The sequence below is a fragment of the Pan paniscus genome, chromosome 19, assembly GCF_029289425.2.
Source record: "Pan paniscus chromosome 19, NHGRI_mPanPan1-v2.0_pri, whole genome shotgun sequence".
Classification (NCBI taxonomy): domain Eukaryota; kingdom Metazoa; phylum Chordata; class Mammalia; order Primates; family Hominidae; genus Pan; species Pan paniscus.
Genome location: NC_073268.2, coordinates 11,486,898 through 11,504,437, shown reverse-complemented (window position 1 = coordinate 11,504,437; position 17,540 = coordinate 11,486,898). Strand labels below are relative to the sequence as shown.

At 57.9% G+C, this 17,540-nt stretch overlaps 1 protein-coding gene across 2 annotated transcripts in view; it reads left to right on the top strand.

Annotated features, from left to right (window-relative positions):
• The first annotated feature begins 1,892 nt into the window (after window positions 1-1,892).
• Window positions 1,893-17,540, top strand: part of CAMKK1 (calcium/calmodulin dependent protein kinase kinase 1) — a 32,127-nt gene continuing 16,479 nt past the window's right edge. The window contains exons 1-9 of one of the 2 annotated variants that reach the window (XM_034941308.3): window positions 1,893-2,048; window positions 9,260-9,662; window positions 10,563-10,610; window positions 11,053-11,106; window positions 11,510-11,561; window positions 11,816-11,949; window positions 12,424-12,460; window positions 13,340-13,361; window positions 14,548-14,636. In XM_034941308.3, coding sequence (XP_034797199.1) covers window positions 9,303-9,662; window positions 10,563-10,610; window positions 11,053-11,106; window positions 11,510-11,561; window positions 11,816-11,949; window positions 12,424-12,460; window positions 13,340-13,361; window positions 14,548-14,636 — 796 coding nt within the window. In that variant the 5' untranslated portion in view covers window positions 1,893-2,048; window positions 9,260-9,302. Of the gene's footprint in view, window positions 2,049-4,166; window positions 4,292-9,259; window positions 9,663-10,562; window positions 10,611-11,052; window positions 11,107-11,509; window positions 11,562-11,815; window positions 11,950-12,423; window positions 12,461-13,339; window positions 13,362-14,547; window positions 14,637-17,540 lie in introns of those variants that run through there. The other variant, XM_003810221.7, reaches the window with a different exon arrangement.

Below are 17,540 nucleotides of genomic sequence, written 5' to 3'. Positions count from 1 at the left end.
AGTTCACTGTGTGTCCTTGGGGGAAGTGGCTTCACTCTCCAAGCCTCCTCTGTGAGTCAAGGATAATAACAACTTTTTTTTTCTTTTAAATAGAGACAGTTTCACAATGTGGACCAGGCTGTTCTCAAACTCCTGGGCTCAAATGATACGCCCCACCTCAGCCTTCCAAAGTGCTGGGATTACCGGCATGAGCTACTGCACCCGGACAATAATAGCTTTTAGTAGGGTTGAGGAAAGACCTGTAAACAGCACCTGGCATACAGTCGAGCTCTGCCCCTCGATCTATCCACCCTCTCAATGGTGGAGTCCACTAGTTGTTCCGGATATCTGTTCTCCCAGTAGCAATTCAGTCCTTGGTTCTTGGTTGGGCATGTGGCTGCCCAGAATGGAAGCTGCATTTCCCAGCTTTCTCTTGCAGCTGGGTCTGGTCATGTTAAGTAAGCTCAAGCAGTGTATGTGAAAGTGCCATGTGGCAACTTCTGGGAACTTTCCTGAAAAGAGAGCTGGTGCAGACCCTCTGCCCTCTTCTTCATCCTTTTCTCCACTCCACTGCCTGGAATGCGTTATGTGATTGCTGGAGCTCTAGCTGCTATCCTGAACCATGAGGTCAAAAGCCACACTCAAGTTGCTGGAATTATTCATTCAACAACATCCATTGAGCACCTGTGCCATGCGACAGGCTGTGTGCTGGACGAATCAGGCACAGTGCTTGCCATCCAGGAGCTCCCAGTCCCAATGAGGAACCAGCAGGTAAACGGATGCCAGGTACAAGGAAGTACCTGGGTGGGGCCACTAACCCATGCTGGAAGTGGGGAGGTCATGGAGAAGGTTTCCAGGCAGAAGTAGGATTGAATTGAACCCTGAAAGACGAGTAGGCGTTAAACAGGCAGGTGGCTGGGAGTAAGGTTATACAGGGCTTGATTAGACCTATTCTCAGGGTGAGCCATAGAAAATGCCTCTCGGTGGACTTGTGTTCCTGAAAACTTGCTCTGGGTGCCAGGTAGAGAAAGGCTAGTAGGAGGTGAGACTGGATGGGGCTGGAGGCCAGGCAGGAGGCTGCTGCAGCAATCAGGGACAAGATGGTGGTAGCCTGAGCTAAGGGAGGGGAAGTGGGGTGGAGAGGAGTGGGCCGATTCCAGGGATAGTTAAGTGGCAGTATGGCAGGGCCTGGAGATGGACTGGTTGGAGCAGGAAACAGGGAGGCAGCAGGTGACTCCCAGGCTCCTGGCTCCACTTCGAGACAGGGACGCAGGAGGTTAGATTTGGGGGAAGGATATGGGGCAAGTGGTGGTGCCAGAGGATTCACATGCGGAGGCGTTAGGGGAAGAGGTGGGGGCAGAGTCCCCAGGAACAGCCACAGCGAAGGTCACCTCACTGTCCTGCTGAGTTCCCTCCACTCCCTCGGCCCTCGCTAGGCCATTCCTGTCGCCGGCTCACCGAGCAAGCACTTCACTCTGTGCTAAGCCCCCTCTCGGCCTCTCTGCCCCCGCCCCGCAGAAGCTACACTCCTGGGCCTGCCATTCAAGGCCTTCCTCCCCGGGCCTCGCCCCTCCCTCGCACGCACCGCGCCTCGCCCGGGAGGGAGGGGCGCTCTGGCTCCTGCAGGCCGGGATGGGGGCGCAAAGGGTTTGGCGGGGAAGCACGGTCCCCTGCAGGCCCAGGAGAAGGGCCCACGCCGCGGCCGGGAGGGACTTCGGGGACCCCAGAACGCCGGGGGCGTGGCGAGGTCGGCCCCGCCGCAGGGGAGGGAGAGCCCCTACCGCACCGCCCACCGCGGTCCCTTAGTCCAGGAGGGGGCGGGAGTCCCGGGCTCCGATTGGGCGGCGCTGGCGGGGCCGTTCGCTCCGACCAATGAGCTCCGGCCGGGCGCGGCGGTGGGCGGGGCAGCGAGCGCTGCCCGGAGCCGCGGCGCCCGCGGGCTGAGCTCGGCGATCTGGGCCCAAGCGAGGCGGTGGGGCGGGGCGGGGCGGGGCGGGGCGGGGCAGGGCGCGCAGCAGGAGCGAGCGGGGCCGCCCGCCGGGCCGCGGAGACTGTCGCCCGGCGCCCAGGTAGGGATCGGCGGGGCGGGGACGCGGGCTAGGAGCAGGAGGACGAACGCCTTAACACCTGCCCCGAGCCTGCAAGGGAGAGGCGGGGGGGTCTGCCAGGCCGCGTCTACGAGGGAGCTGGGATCTGGTCAGGGCGGGGATCCTTCCCCTTCTGTCTGCGGGGCCGGGTCTGCGGGGTGCCTCGCGGAGTCTGCTCGGGTCTGCGCCGGCCGCCGGGACCGCATCGCCGCGGGTGCCCCGCCGTTTGCGTTCTTCCCCGCTTCTGTCTGCGGACCGCATCCATCCCCGGTGCACCGTCCCCCGCGCCCGGCTCCTGGTGGAGGCCGCGTCTGTGCGGAGTGGGCCCGGCCCGGGGCACCCACGTGCGGTTCTCCGCGGAGCGCTCCTCCCACGGCCCTCCGGAGCGTCTTCCTGCAGGAGCCGGGGGCGGGGTGGGAGATGAATGGGGCGGCGGCGGCGCGCGGCTCAGGCTGCGCAGGGTCCTGCCTTGGCTGGGGCGAGAGGGGGCGGCAGAGGCGGGCGCTGCGGCTTCGGGGCCCGGGAGGCGCAGGGCTGGTGGCTGGGGGGGTGTCCACGTGCGCAGGGACCTGCGTGTGCTGTTTGGAGGCGGGTGTGCGTGTGTCACGTGGACGCGGGAGTGTGCCTGTGTCTGCGTGGGGGGTGCAGGACAGGATGGAGTGGTGTGTGAGGGCGGGTCACGCGGACACGGGCGTGTGCCTGTCAGGGGAGGGGGTGTGCTCGTCTTGGCGTTGCAGGGCTGTGCAGAGAAGGCTGTGTCACAGGCCACAGGACCGGGCCTTGGTGGTGTCCGCAGGGCGGGCACAGGAGTGTGGGAGGGGCACACAGCCTGTGCGCGCTGGAGGATCCCAGGGAAGTGGCACTGGCCTCCCCAAGCCCTGCCCTCTTTCCTCCAGTACATACAAATTGACCCCCCACTGCGTCCCAGGCGCACACACTCTGGGGACCCTTCGCCTCTTCCTCGGTCTCCCACCGTCAGTCCTCACAGCAGCCATGGGAGTCGTTTTAAACCTCACCTAACCGAGGCACTCCCCTGCTCACAACCTCCCCCTGGCTTTGGGGGCCTCCTGGGCTCTGTCCACCAAGCTCTCCCCACCCCCAACCAAGCCCGGAGTCCCAGCCAGGAAATGACTCTCCTATATGCACAGGGCAAACTTCCATCCTCGCCTCATCCTGAAATCCTGCTCAGTGCTCAGAAGAGAGCTCAGGTGCCACCTCCTCTAGGAAGCCATCCCTGAGGCCAGCACAATGAGTGAGCGGGCTTTCTCTCCAGATGTAACTCCTCTTGCTATCAGGTGCCTCTTATGTGGGGAAGACTCCACTCCAGCCACGTCAGCCTCCCTGCTGTTCTTCATACTGAGCAAGAACTGTCCCCTCATGGCGTTTGCACCTGCTGGTCCCTGCGCCTGAAATGCTCTTCCCCAGATAGCTACACTGCCTACTGCCCCTTCCTTCCTTCAGGTGTCTGCTCCAATCCTGCTCCCAAAAGGCCGTCCTCAACTACACTATCAGCAGCATCTCCCAGCCCCTTTCTCTTGATCCTTCTTACTCTGCTGTATTTTTCTTCCTAGTATGTACCACTTGACATATCATATCTGAATCACTGGCTTTCTTGTTTGTTGCTTCTTGCCCCCACAAGAAATTAAACTGTATGAGAGCAGAGACTTGATCTTTTTGGTTCACTGCTGTATCTCCCCACACAGGCTTGCACAGAGTCTGGCAGACAGCAGGTGCTCTGTGACTATTTGTGCTTGCATCCCAGGCGTCCATGTCCCTGGCTGCTCCCTAGCCTGTGACCCCCCCCCCCACCTTGCCCCCAGTCTGAGGCCACTTCTGCTCCTCTATACATGACATTCCAAGTTCCTGGAAGGCCAGGTCTGGGAGAACTATAACCACATTTGCATGTTGGAAATCCCTCCAGCAGCTGGTGTGGAGGATGGGGTAGGGTGGGGTGGAGGTGTTAGCCTGGAGTCAGGGAAGACCCACATGGTGGGAAACGAAGCAGTGGGTAGAATCTGGACTTCTAAGGGGTTTGACTTGGTGAGCTCACCCAGCCGGTAGTGGGGAGATCAGGGAGGGCTCTCAGAAGAGGTGATGTCTGAGCTGTCCTCCAGGCAGCAGAGGAGAGGGAGGTGTGTTCCTGGCAGAAGGCACAGCTTGTACTGAGGCCTGGCAGCAGAACAGTGTATGCAATTTGGGAAGCTGTGGTGTGGCTGCAGTGGAGAGTAAGTGTGGGGTTGTGGGGAGCAAGGGTGGGCAACAGGGAAAGGACGAGTGACAAGGAGGGCTCCCGGATTGCTGACCTGGGTCAGGAAAGAATGGGGAGGGTGTGGTACCCGTCTCGCAATGGAGACAGAGGAGGACGAGCAGGTTTGGGGAAGATGCTGAGTTGAATCTGGGGCCTGTTGGATCTGAGCTGCTCGGGAACATGGACGGGGAGGCGGCAGCTAGCTGGAAAGAGTGGGGCTGGAGGCACAGACCTGGTGTGGAGGATGAGGAGGGGCAGAGGATGAGGCCTGGAGACCATCAGCCTCCGTGGGTGGGCCAGGACGATGCGCTGGGGGTAGCTGTGCTGAGTCAGGCAACAGCCCGTATTGGTGCTTGGGGGCTCCCCAGGGATGGTGGGAGCGGGCGTCCTCACAGCAGGAGTCGTCAAGCATGACTTGGCACCAGACGCCTGGGCCTCCCTCAAGGGGACTGAGTCATCCCGGGTGGGGGCGGGAGCTGCGGAGGGCACCCGTTGCCAGGGCCATCCAGATACTCGTCAGGATCATAAACACGGCTCCAGTGAGGCAGCCCAGGGATGTGAGGACCACCTTATGTGTCTGGCCTGGGTGGCTGCCACCTCTGCGGCTTTCCCTTCTGTTCGGTCCTCTGCTGGTCAGGGCTGTCCATCCCCTCGCCTGGACGTAGCCGGTCCCCTGCCTTGGCTTGGCACTGGGGTTCACAGCGGCCTTCCAGGGCTCAGAATGAGGCCTGACCAGGGCCTGAAGCCCTCCCAGGTGGAGCTACTCGAACCCGCGTGGATGGCAGCGGGGTCTGCCTGCTCTGGGGCTCCTTTGAGGGATGCAGCTGGATGGGGCATGTCCTGTGGAAGAAGCCAGGCCAAGTGGGCGTCTGGAGCCAGGGGCCCACATTCCTTGGGAGTGGCCAGACGCTTGGGGGGTGGGGCACAGCCTGGGAGGAGAAACCTGGGTGGGGGATATGTGCCAGGCCATCTTGGAGCTGGGGGCAGAGGTGGGGTTGGACCTTGTACATCAAGGCTCTCTTGGACGCTTCTAGACACAGCCACATCCCAGCCCCACAGTGCCGTGGCACAAACTACTCCTGTGTCCACACCTCATTCTGTTCCTTCCATCACCCTGGGAGTTGGCAGGACGGTGGCCTTCTGCTTGATGCACGTGTTAGGAAACAGAGGCTCCAAGAGGCTCGATGACTTGTCCGAGGCAGCAGATCCCCAGTCTCGGGGGACAGGATTGCAGTAGTTTTTCCCAATGAGGGAGGGCTTGAGTCTGGCTGTTCACGGCCGCAGGACTAAGCCAGTGCCCATGCCCGCAGGAATCCTTTGCTGTACCATGGGCCTGGGTCCCAGCCTGTCTGTCCATCTTTCTGTTTGCCCACATGGCCCTAGTTATCCACCGAATTAAGTTTCTACAGAGTATCTACTAAGGCCTGAGCTTGGGAAGGGCCTTGAGACACCCCCTGTGTGAGCCTCCAGATGGGCCTGGGTTTCCGCCCGGGGCACAGAATCCAGCCCAGCAGGCAGTGCCAGGCTGGTGGGACCAGTGACTATGGGGAAAAGTCCAGATATGAGCTCTGGGATCAGGCTCCCAGGGCCCCCAGGGGCGCGGACCACCCCCCTACCCTGGGCATAGGTACACGGAGACCTGCAGGCACACACGCGCATAAACACACCTGCACACACACACATCACACCGAGGCTTTCATCTCCATGCAGTGCGCTCCTGTGTGGGGACCCACAACACACACACACACACACACACACACACACGCCACCACCCTGGTCCACAGCCTGCGCACACATATTCCCTCCTGTGGGGACACACGCCCTCACACACGCGGCCGGGACGCCAGGCCCTGTCTCCCGGACACGCGGCAGGAACCTCGGGCCTCCCCGGCCGGCCGCCTCCCTCGCAGACGCGCTTAGTCACCTGAATTTGATCCAGGCGGGAGGGAGGGATGGGGAGCCTGACGTCAGCCCTCGCAGCCGCCTTCCGCCCGCCCGCGCATCCATCTGGGCCTCAGCGTGTCCCGAGCAATCACAACAGCGGCCGCACAACAACAACTCACTTTTACGGCCTCCCTAGTGGCGGGCCCTGTTCTGAGTGCCTTACGGGCGTTCCCTCCTCAGCATCTCACCACGTGCGGTGAGGTGAGACCCACTAGAACCCCATCTTGCGGGCGAGGAAAACCCAAGGCACAGAGGCGAAGCCACCTGCTCACGGGCTCCCAGCCAGGAAAGGGTGCAGCCTGGCTGCCTGGCTTCAGAGCCTGGGCGCCAAACCGGGTAACAGGGCTCAGGCTGGAACAGGAAACCTTCTGCCCCGACTTGCTGGGTGACCCTGGGCCCATCCCCACCCGCTGGGCCTCCCTCTACCTATCTAAGAAAAGCAGGGAAAGGTGTTCAAGGGTAAAGGAGGATGGCGTCTTGCTGGAATGGCAACCTTAAGGAAATATGCAAATTTTATGGGCCCGGGCAGCCTGTGGCTTCTGCCTGTGGCGGCTCTGAGTCCCGTAGTCCCTGCCTAGGGCCGAAAAGCAGGAGCTCCTGACTCTGGAGTTCATTCTGTTATATGTGCTGGGGCCTGAGGCTTGCTGGGGTTGCCTCTCTGAGGCTGCTTTCTCATCTGTCTAATGGGGACAGGGCTGTAACGATCACTATGGCAACCACTCATTTATTCAACAAATATTTATCGAGTTCCTATCACATGCCAGGCACTGATGATCTTTTGGAGACAAGGCAGATGAGCGTCCTAATCTCATGAAACTTACATTCGGGAGGGAAAAACAAGGCATGTGGAGTGAGGGGAAGGGGCGGAGGGGTGGGCCACCTGCTGGGAGGAGCCTGGCGGGGCCTGGAGGGTGTTCCCAGCTTTGGCTTCCTCCTTCCTATGCTGTCTGGTTTCCAAGCTCTCCCCGAAGCTCCAGCCCCATTCACTGTCCCTCTCACCTCCTCCAGGGAGGCCTCCCTATGCCACAGCCTCTCACCTCCTCCGGGGAGGCGTCCTTATGCCACAGCCCCACTCCCTGTCCCCTCTCACCTCCTCCAGGGAGGCCTCCCTGTGCCACAGCCCCACTCACTGTCTCCTCTCACCTCCTCCAGGGAGGCCTCCTTGTGCCACAGCCGCACTCACTGTCTCCTGCCCTCTCTTCCAGGGAGGCCTCCCTGATACTCTAGCCTCACTCAGCCTCCTCACCTCCTTCACCTCCTCCAGGGAGGCCTCCTTGATGTTCCAGCCTCACTAACTCCCTCTCACTCCTCTGGGTCCAGCTTCCATGCCTTTTCCTGTTCCTAGTGTGGAGCCTCCTCTCTTCCTTTCTCCATGTCAGCACCAGCCCCACCGCCTCCAGGCTTCCACTCATTCAACACACTGCGTACCGGGCACAGGGGGTCTGGACCTCACCCTTACCCTCAGTCTACCTCCAAACCCTGCTGTGAGCCTGGGAAATATGGGAAGGCAGGGAATCCACAGGACAAGTCGGGAGACTGGGGCTCAGAGTCGGGAAGGAGCTGGTCTAGGGCCCCTGGTGGGTCAGCAGGCAGGACTGGAACCCAGCCCTGGCTCCTCAGTGGCCGGTGGACTCCAGCCAGCCCTGCCTCGCTGACATCTGTCAAAGCAAGGGGATGGGGAACGAGCGGTAGAGCAGGCGCTTCACCATGCGTACTCTGGGTCTCCCTGAGACCCATGTTCTCAGTTGCTGTGTGGGTTCGGAGGAAGTTACCAGCAGACAGGAAGGATGGAGGGTCAGGAGTTCACTCACTTCCTTCTCCTGAGAACATGCAGAGTCCAGCGCAAGCAGGGGGAAGGGCATCAGGTTGGGCATGGCCAGCGCTCTACAAGCCTGGGACAGAGATGGGGGTCTCAGGCTGAGTGTCAGGGTTCAGTCCGGGGTCAGGATGTAGCCCAGGGTCATGGCTGAAGGTGAGGGCTGGGGGTCACCTCCCTGATGTTTCAGCCGCCACACAGTGAGTTTGAGAACATGAGTCTCAGGGGATGTCATGCCCCTGTTTCACCCCTCATTCCCCTCATTCCCATCCCCTTGCTTTTTTTTGAAACCGAGTCTTGCTCCGTCACCCAGGCTGGAGTGTAGTGGCGTGATCTTGGCTCACTGCAACCTCCACCTCCCGAGTTCACACGATTCTCCTGCCTCAGCCTCCCGAGTAGATGGGATTTCAGGTGCACGCCACCATGCCTGGCTAATTTTTGTATTTTTAATAGAGACAGTTTTGCCATGTTAGGCAGGCTAGTCTCGAACTTCTGACCTCAGGTGATCCACCTGCCTCGGCCTCCCAAAGTGCTGGGATTACAGGTGTGAGCCACCATGTGGGGCCCATCCCCTTGTTTTGACAGACATCAATGAGGCAGGGCTGGCTGGAGTCGGGAGCCCCAGGGAAGTCTTCCTGGAAGCGGTGAGAGGGATGGGGGTAGGAGGCTGAAACATCAAGGAGGGCTCCCTGGAGGAGGCAGGTGGGTCTGAAGCATCAGCAAGGCTTCTGAGTTACTAGTGCCTAGCTCAGCTTCCAGGAGGCAGTGTTGGAGTGCTCTGCTATCAAGGGTTGGGACTCATGACTCGCAGGGCTGCATGCTGTGCTGGGGCTGAGCTGACCCTGGGCTCTGCCCCTTCCAGTGCTGCTGGGCCTCCAGGCTTCTGCCCTGTCTGTCCTGATTCCAGAATATCAGATTCTCTCTGCTTCCCTGTGAAGCCAGCAGGCAGAAGTGACTGCCTCTGTTACCGGCAGGGATACTGAGGCCTAGAGGGCTGGCATGCAGCAGAACCGATGTGAATTCATTCAGGTCATAGGGACAGACTTGAGTTTGGGTGTTGGCAATCCTGGTAGAGGGAACAGCCAGGGCAAAGGCACGGAGGTGGGACCCACAGGGCTGTGGCTGCGTTACCTGGTAGCCAGCCTGACACCCAGGAGTGAAGCCTTCTCTGCCTTCTTTTCTCAGGTTCCCAACAAGGCTACGCAGAAGACCCCCCTTGACTGAAGCAATGGAGGGGGGTCCAGCTGTCTGCTGCCAGGATCCTCGGGCAGAGCTGGTAGAACGGGTGGCAGCCATCGATGTGACTCACTTGGAGGAGGCAGATAGTGGCCCAGAGCCTACTAGAAACGGTGTGGACCCTCCACCACGGGCCAGAGCTGCCTCTGTGATCCCTGGCAGTACTTCAAGACTGCTCCCAGCCCGGCCTAGCCTCTCAGCCAGGAAGCTTTCCCTACAGGAGCGGCCAGCAGGAAGCTATCTGGAGGCGCAGGCTGGGCCTTATGCCACGGGGCCTGCCAGCCACATCTCCCCCCGGGCCTGGCGGAGGCCCACCATCGAGTCCCACCACGTGGCCATCTCAGATGCAGAGGTTGGTGGGGCAGAACGAGGGGTTGTTCATGAGCCCCTCAGTAGTCTGCAGTGAAGACTCTTTCCTGCCCCTGTCTGTGCCACATGGCTATCTAGCTTTGGTTTGCATACCCTCAGAGCTGGGGAGATCACTACCTAACAATATAGCTTCTTCCCAACCAGGGGAGCTCCAGCTGAGCCAAAGGCTGCCTTCCCTAAGTCCTGCTATTCCCACTCCCAGCCCAGGCCTAGGAAATAGGTCTCTCCCTGGTCCCCTATGTAGTCTTCTTAGAGATGTGAAGATAGATGCTGTGTCCCCCTTCCCCCCTAACTCTTCTCCAGCTTGCACCCCTTGCCTCTAATTCTGCCTCTTAGAGTCTGCTGTGACTCAGAAGCGGCCAGCCTGCCTCCAGCCTCTGGGCTTCTGCTGGAGTTCTTGCCATTTAGGTCTGAAAGTGAACTCAGGTTCCAAGCAGTCTACAGATGTCAGGGGCTGAGCTTTCTGTGCCTGAACCCAGGCTCTCAGCCTCTGTGCCCAGGGCTCCTCATCTTGTTCTTGGAGTCTAGACCTTCTCATTCAGCTGCTTCTGGAAATAGTTGCTCATGGGTTTCTCATGGATTAGGGTCTTCCAGACTCCAGAATCCAGACAGGAATTAGCGTTTTCCCTTCACCACTGCTTCTGGGGAACAAGGCACAGCCATGGCGTCACCATCCATGTTTTCAAACATGAGCCACGTCTTCTCGTCACATACGGGGGCGATGGCACCACCAACTTCCCCATCCAAACTCAAAAGCTTGGTGAGACCTGGGGGTCCGGGAATGAGGAGCCTATGGCCAGAATTGGACCCTGAACTGGCTCTGAGGTAGGAGCAGTGCTGCCTCTGGACCCAGCTCCACCTGGTGCTCACTCTTCCCCCACAGGACTGCGTGCAGCTGAACCAGTACAAGCTGCAGAGTGAGATTGGCAAGGTAGGAGTGGGCAGGCCGAGAGCAGTGGGGCCTTCGGGATTCTCTGTTTGGCGCTGTTCCTTCTCTCCTGTGGGAGGGAACGGGAGGCAGAGCCAGGCAAGTCCTAGCCTGGAGGTGAGGACAGTTTCGTGCCCTGTGGGAAGTACCCAGGTACCCAGGGGGAGGGTGGAAGATGGCTCCTGATTCCCGACTCTCTGAGTTCTTGACAGTGGACAAGGAGGGACTGAGGGAGGCATGGAGCCATGTGGAGCCAAGCAGGGGCAGTTACCAGGGCGCAGGAGTCCCCTCCCCATCTGCTACAATATTTGCCCGTGAGCCAGCTGGTGGTGGGTAGTGCAGATGGGGTGCAGGAGAGACCAGAGCTGCTCGGCTCCCCACCTCCTGAGCTGGTCCTGGGAGGGGTTGCCCTGTCCAGGTGGGGCTGACTGATGCCTGTCTGCAGGGTGCCTACGGTGTGGTGAGGCTGGCCTACAACGAAAGTGAAGACAGACACTATGTGAGTCTGGGGATACGAGGGAGGTGTTGCCCAAGCCAGGCCCTGGAAGCCTGAGGGGTGGGGCAGGAGTTGTGCTTAGGAGATAGAGGACAGGGCTGCCTGAGAGTGAGCTCCCTGTCCCTAGGGGTATGCAAAGGAATGAGCTTCCTAACCCTGGGGATATGCAAGCAGAGACGGGAGTCCTCTGAGGGGAAAGCTCCAGAAAGGCTTGCTGGGGGAATAAGGGGAAGGGCTAGGCTCAGATATGGCCACCCCCAACCCCGCTTAACACTTACCTGGGCCACACCCTCAGGGCCAGTAGCAGATGTCCAGTGTGCCTCTCCGGACCTCAGTCCACATGTACCAGCCTGTTCTAGCCCCTGGTGGCTGCACACTAGTGACATTTCTGTCCCTCCTTCCTTAGGCAATGAAAGTCCTTTCCAAAAAGAAGTTACTGAAGCAGTATGGCTTTCCACGTATGTATCTTCTGGTCCTGTCCCTGGGAGCTCCTAGCCTGGGAGGCAGAGGAGGAGACCTCGATCCTGAGCTAGTTTTGGCTAGGAATGGGGTAGAGAGGGAGACAGCGTGAGCAGAGGCCTGGGGACAGAATGTGCCCTGTGGGTTGGGACAAGACCATGGGCATGCAAGACTCTTGCTTGAGACTGGTTTGGGGGCCACGGTGAGGCCCAGCCACCTGGAACAGGTGTTTGAGTTCTCTTCCTGGTCACAGGTCGCCCTCCCCCGAGAGGGTCCCAGGCTGCCCAGGGAGGACCAGCCAAGCAGCTGCTGCCCCTGGAGCGGGTGTACCAGGAGATTGCCATCCTGAAGAAGCTGGACCACGTGAATGTGGTCAAACTGATCGAGGTAGGGGGTGGTGGTGAGCAGGTGGGAACCAGCACCTGAGTCTCATGGGAGCCGCTTCTGGTGCTGGGGAGCCGCTAGCACAGACCCAGGGATCTTGCCCAGGGAGCAGATGTGGCTGAGGCCTCTGAGGACAGGGCCAGACTTGGGGTGGGGCTGCAGGAAGGCTTTGGGGGCCCAGCCTGGTCAGGGATGTTCCCAAGTTCCCATGGAGGGTGAGGGGCTGCCCCAGAGGCAAGAAGTGAGCCCCTCATTGCAGCTGGAGGGGAGGAAAGCTGGATGTCATGTGGCGGGCCAGGTTGGGGGTCGGTGACTTCTGAGGCCCCATCAGTCTGGCACCTGTACACTTCCTGCTTCATTGTCTGGGGTGGTTGCATGCATACTAAGGGTTCTGGGGCTGGCAAGGACCAGGAGGCCTGGGACCTCCAACCCCATGCCTCCTCAAGCCCCACCCCCATGTCTGCTCCCTCTGACCAGGTCCTGGATGACCCAGCTGAGGACAACCTCTATTTGGGTGAGTGACCTGGCTCATTCCCACAGCAGCTCACTCAGGGCTGGCCCAAGGGCTCCCTTGGGACATGTATGACCTTCAGGTGGGCGGTGTAAATGCACTGACCTCCTGGGGACAGAAGAAAAACACACGTTCTGAAGCCCCGGATTCCCTTGCCCAGCCCTGCAGAACCAGGCCCAGAATATCCAGTTAGATTCAACAAATATTGCCAAGCCCCACTCCCTGCTTCCCTCTGAGCAGCAAGACAGTGGATCCACGTGGGCTGTGTGCTCAGGTAGATGCAGGAAGCAGGCTGCATGGGTTCCCAGACACTGTAGCTCTGTGCCTCAGTTTTCCCACCTATAAAACAGGGATACTAGTGGTATCTACCTCATAGGGTTCATGTGAAGAGTAAATGAGTAATTATATGTAAAGCACATTCGTTATTATCCTTGTTAATAGTAATGTTATTATTTTAGTTCCTTGTGTCTGGTTCAGGGCTGGGCTTAGAGGAGGCCTCAGAAAATGGGGCAGAAGAAGAACTGGCTTAGGAATTAGAGGCTGAGGCTTTAGTCTCCACTCCCTACCCTACCTGCCTGTCTGCTATGACCTTTAGGAAAATTTCTGCCCCTTCTCTGTGCCTCAGTTTCCCCCTCTGTAAAAGGGCCCCATGCTGATGCTGATGGTTCTCACCTGGCACCTGAGGATCAGATGAGGCAGGTCCATAGCAGACCCCACTCTCATGCATTTATTTGCTCTCATATCCCAGGATCCCCTGTCCTGTCCCTGCCTCGAGTATGCCTGCATGCCTGCCCCCTCTCCTATCCTCCAGAACAGGGAGGGACCTTGGCATCGGCTGCTTTGCCAGCCAGCTACACCTTACCTTCTTGTCTTTTCTTTCAGTGTTTGACCTCCTGAGAAAGGGGTGAGTTCCCCGTCCTGCTCAGGCAGGTCAATTCTCATCCAGGCCTTCCTTCCTTTCCCTCCCTGTGTCCCCAGCCCAGGGGTCAGCTACTCTAGGAGAAGTCAGAGACGGAGGCCCTGCCCTTAGGGGTAAATAAGAGACCAAGAGGACCATTCTTTGAAGGCTGATGGGGGTCAGTGAGGCTGAAATAGTCAGGGAGACCTCTGGAAAAGGGGATGGATTTTGACCCAGGCCTTGAAGAACTAGGAAGATATGGATGGAGGAGGGGGAAGAAAGGAGTGTTTTTTAGGTAAAAGTATATAGAGGTGGGACTCAACTCTTACCGGTATTCAAATCACAGAGGGTTTTTCAGCTTTCCAACAAGTCTGTGAATGGAGTGGGTGGGATTCCATTTGCTCCCATTTGTGAGAGGGAAAGCTGAGGACCAGAGAAGGTACGTGGCTTGCTCAAGGTCACACAGCAAGTCACTGATGGAGCCCAGGCTTCCACATGTCTGCCCTATGCAGCTTTTCAGGGTATTTACAGAGCAGATGACTTGGAGTAACGAGCACGGGGCTGGGTGGTCCGGGACCCTCACTGCCAAGGCTTGAATGCAGGCTGTGGTTTGTCTCTTTGCCTGGGCGGCTCCCTACAGACCAATCTGGGAAGAGGGGCAGGGAGTGGTGTCCCTTTAAGACTTGGAGGCTTTCAAATGTTTTGACCTCTATCCAAAACAAGAAATATATATTTCTATTGCTATCCATATCTGTAACTGAAACCAAAATTTTACAAAGCAGCATATATCTTTACTACATGCAATATATTCTAATATATTCTACTTATTTAGGAAAAAAAAAAGCAGTTGCCACCCACTAAATTGATTTCATGATCCTCTCTTGGGTCTGGATCCACGGTTTGAAACAGTGCTCTAAATGGCATCTTTGCAATTGATTATAGACAATTAAGTACTTAGAAGAAGGAATATCAAGCCAATCAGAAATTAAGAGAAAGCTGATTTGAAATTATGATTGAAATGGGATATGTATGAGTATGTGTGCTTTAAATTTTTTATTATGTAGCAGAAAAAGCTAATATCTTGAGTTGTAGGGACTCATGTGGGCACAGGTTTCCCGGGACGTCCCGACCGCCTGAATGGCCGGGTCCCCTGATTTCGGCTGAATGCCTCTCCCCGCATCCTTCTCCATAGGCCCGTCATGGAAGTGCCCTGTGACAAGCCCTTCTCGGAGGAGCAAGCTCGCCTCTACCTGCGGGACGTCATCCTGGGCCTCGAGTACTGTGAGTGCGGGGCAGCTTGCCCACTGGGGCTGGGGCTAGGGGATCTGGCAGGCGGCAGAGCCCAGGCTGAGCAGGCTCTGAGCAGCTCCTGTCAGTCAGAGCTGGCCTGCCAATCAGCTTCAGTGGGAGGGGGGCATGCACGTGTGGGCGGGGCCAAAGGCCTCTTCGTGGGGTGGGGTGCGCGGTGGACTCCACTGGGCATGTGCCAGATCCTTCGTCGCGTCTGGTCCTGTGGGTCTGAGTCCTGGCTGTTCTGTATCTTTCTTCTGCTGAGTTCTTAGCCTAGCTTAGCGTTGCCACGGGGCTTCAAGAGATGTGGGAAGGAAGGGACTTATGTCCAGCTGCTGGGGAGAGTCTGTCCTGGCATGGGGCCGGGGCATGGTGGCAGGGTGGATTTACCTGTGAGGGGCCCTAGTCTGATAAGAGCTCAGGAGGATGATGTGAGCTTGGCCTCTGTCTCATTTCATTCATTAGCTGCATTCACTTGCCTGGGGGCATAGGGGTGAAAGACCCAGACCCGAGTTCACGGCCTAGTGGGAGGGACAGGAATCTAGGCAGGCAGATAATACAGCGTGGTGCCTGCCAAGGCTGGGGAGCCTAGAGGCTGTAGGAGTGCCGGGGGGCTGGGGAAGTCTCCCTGAAGAGGCTACTTATGATTCGGGTCCTGAGGGATGAGTAGAGTTCCCTGCTCAGGTTTTGAGGGATGGGCGTAGAAGACAATGTGCCTGGCATAGGCATGTACTCTGAGTCTGGGGAGAAGTGGAGTCTGGCTGAAGCCTCCAGTGGGCAGAGGAGGGCCGTGGTTAGTGAAAGATGGTGCTGGAAACACTGTCCGGGCCACAGCATGAGGGCTGGGAATCCCTCCCCTGAGGTCTTTGCTGACTGCATCCTGCCAGCTCTGTGAGGCCCTGAGAGCTTTAAGCATGGGGAGGGGCGTGATGGGATTTGTGCCTGAGAAAGCTCTGTCTGGCAGCTGTGTGGTGGCTGGATTGGAGTGTGTCATCGGAGGGTGAGAGGCAGCCAGCTGGCCAGGGAGGAGGCTGTTTCTGCAGCCCAAGTGACAGATGGTGAGGCCTGGATTAAGGCAGTGGCAGCAGGATGGGGATAGGAAGGAGGTGGGGTGGTCAGCATGGAGTGACTTGCCGGTCTGGGGAGAGGAGAGCCCCTAGACACCTAGGGTCCTGGCCTCGGTTGGGGACCAGGGGAGATGCCCATCTCTAAAATCTTAGCTTGGGCCAGGCGCAGTGGCTCACGCCTGTAATCCCAGCACTTTGGGAGGCCGAGGTGGGTAGATCACCTGAGGTCAGGGGTTTGAGACCAGCCCGGCCAACATGGCAAAAGCCTGTCTCTACTACAAATACAAAAATTAGCCTTGTATGGTGGTGGGCACCTGTAATCCCAGCTACTCGGGAGGCTGAGGCAGGAGAATCGCTTGAACCTGGGAGGTGGAGGTTGCAGTGAGCCGAGATCATGCCATTGCACTCCAGCCTGGGTGACAAGAGTGAAACTCCATCTCAAAATAAATAAATAAATGCATACATACATATATACATACATACATAAAAATAAAAAATAAAATCTTAGCTTGGTTTCTTGGGAGCATATTCTTTCCCTGGGGGAACAGGGTGGGGATCTGGCTGAGGTTTGACCTGCAGTGACAGAAACAGGACTGTCTTTATCCTGCTCGAGCCTCTCCTTTGCCTTCAGATTAAGACTCTCTTTGCACATATGGGGAAACTGAGGCACACAGAGGGGAGGGCTTTGCAGAAAATCCCTACCAAGGGCCTAGAGGCATGGGATGGGAAGGGGACATTTTACCCCGGTACAGTCAGTGGCAGGCACAATCCTGTACCAGCTTGGCTCCACCTCCTTCCTGTTGTGGTCCCTTCTTTCCCCTGAAGTCCTGTTGTCTGCTATCCCCTAGCCTCCACAAAGAAACGAGTTTATCTTACCTGGTTCTTGGGTAAAGCCTCATCAGGACCCAGCTAATCACAGTGAAGGGCTTCCCTGGGGCAGAACGGTTAGCGCCAGGGGCTGGACAGGTGGATGAACAGAGGCACGAGGGCGCTGAAGACCTGCCTTGTGATTCTGGCCCCAAGAAGAGAGAGTTGAGGCTGCCGTGAGAGGACTCGGTGGTCAGGGCGGCCCAGGCCTGGTTCTCAGTTGATGGGGGCAGGTGCAGCGATGCAGATGTTGAGAAGCAGTTGGATCTGGAATAGATGTGAGAAGCTGAGCTCACAGACCTTGCTGATGAGCAGGATGTGGGGTCTCAGAGGAGGAATTGAGGATGATCCTCAAGTTTTTGGCCTTTCACAGAATGGAAAAGAATGGGGAGCAGCAGGGGCATTTTGTTTTGTTTTGTTTTGATGTTGTTGGTGGTAGGCATCGCAGGCAGAGAAATCAAGTTCTGAATTAGACATGTTATTGCACTGTGTTCAGATATACAGAGACATATATCGATGCCTAGCTGCCTAGTTATCTACCAAGATGTCTATTGGAAATCTATGTGGGTAAAGAGCTGGAGTTCAAGGGAGAGGCTACGGTTTGAGATAAGAACATGAGACCACTTTCCATGGTCAAATATCCACCCCCCTGAGCTTCTGTGCCCTGATGGATGTGTCAGATTCCTCGTGTGTGCCTGGCACATAGTAGGCAATCAAGAAAGTGCCACTGATTTTATGGTTATTGTTATATGGCACCCGCTGTCTCTGCCCCCAGCCTCCCTCTCCTCCTCTCCCTTCCCCTCTCTTCTCTCGCCTTCTCTCCTCCCTCCTCTCCAGCATCCTGGGATCCGTTGGTCCAGATGAAGGTATTTGCCAAGGAGGGAGCCCACAGGTCGATGGTCGCGGGATGGGGTCAGTGGGGTCATTGTCTCTCTTGGCTGGGACCTTACCAGTCATGTCA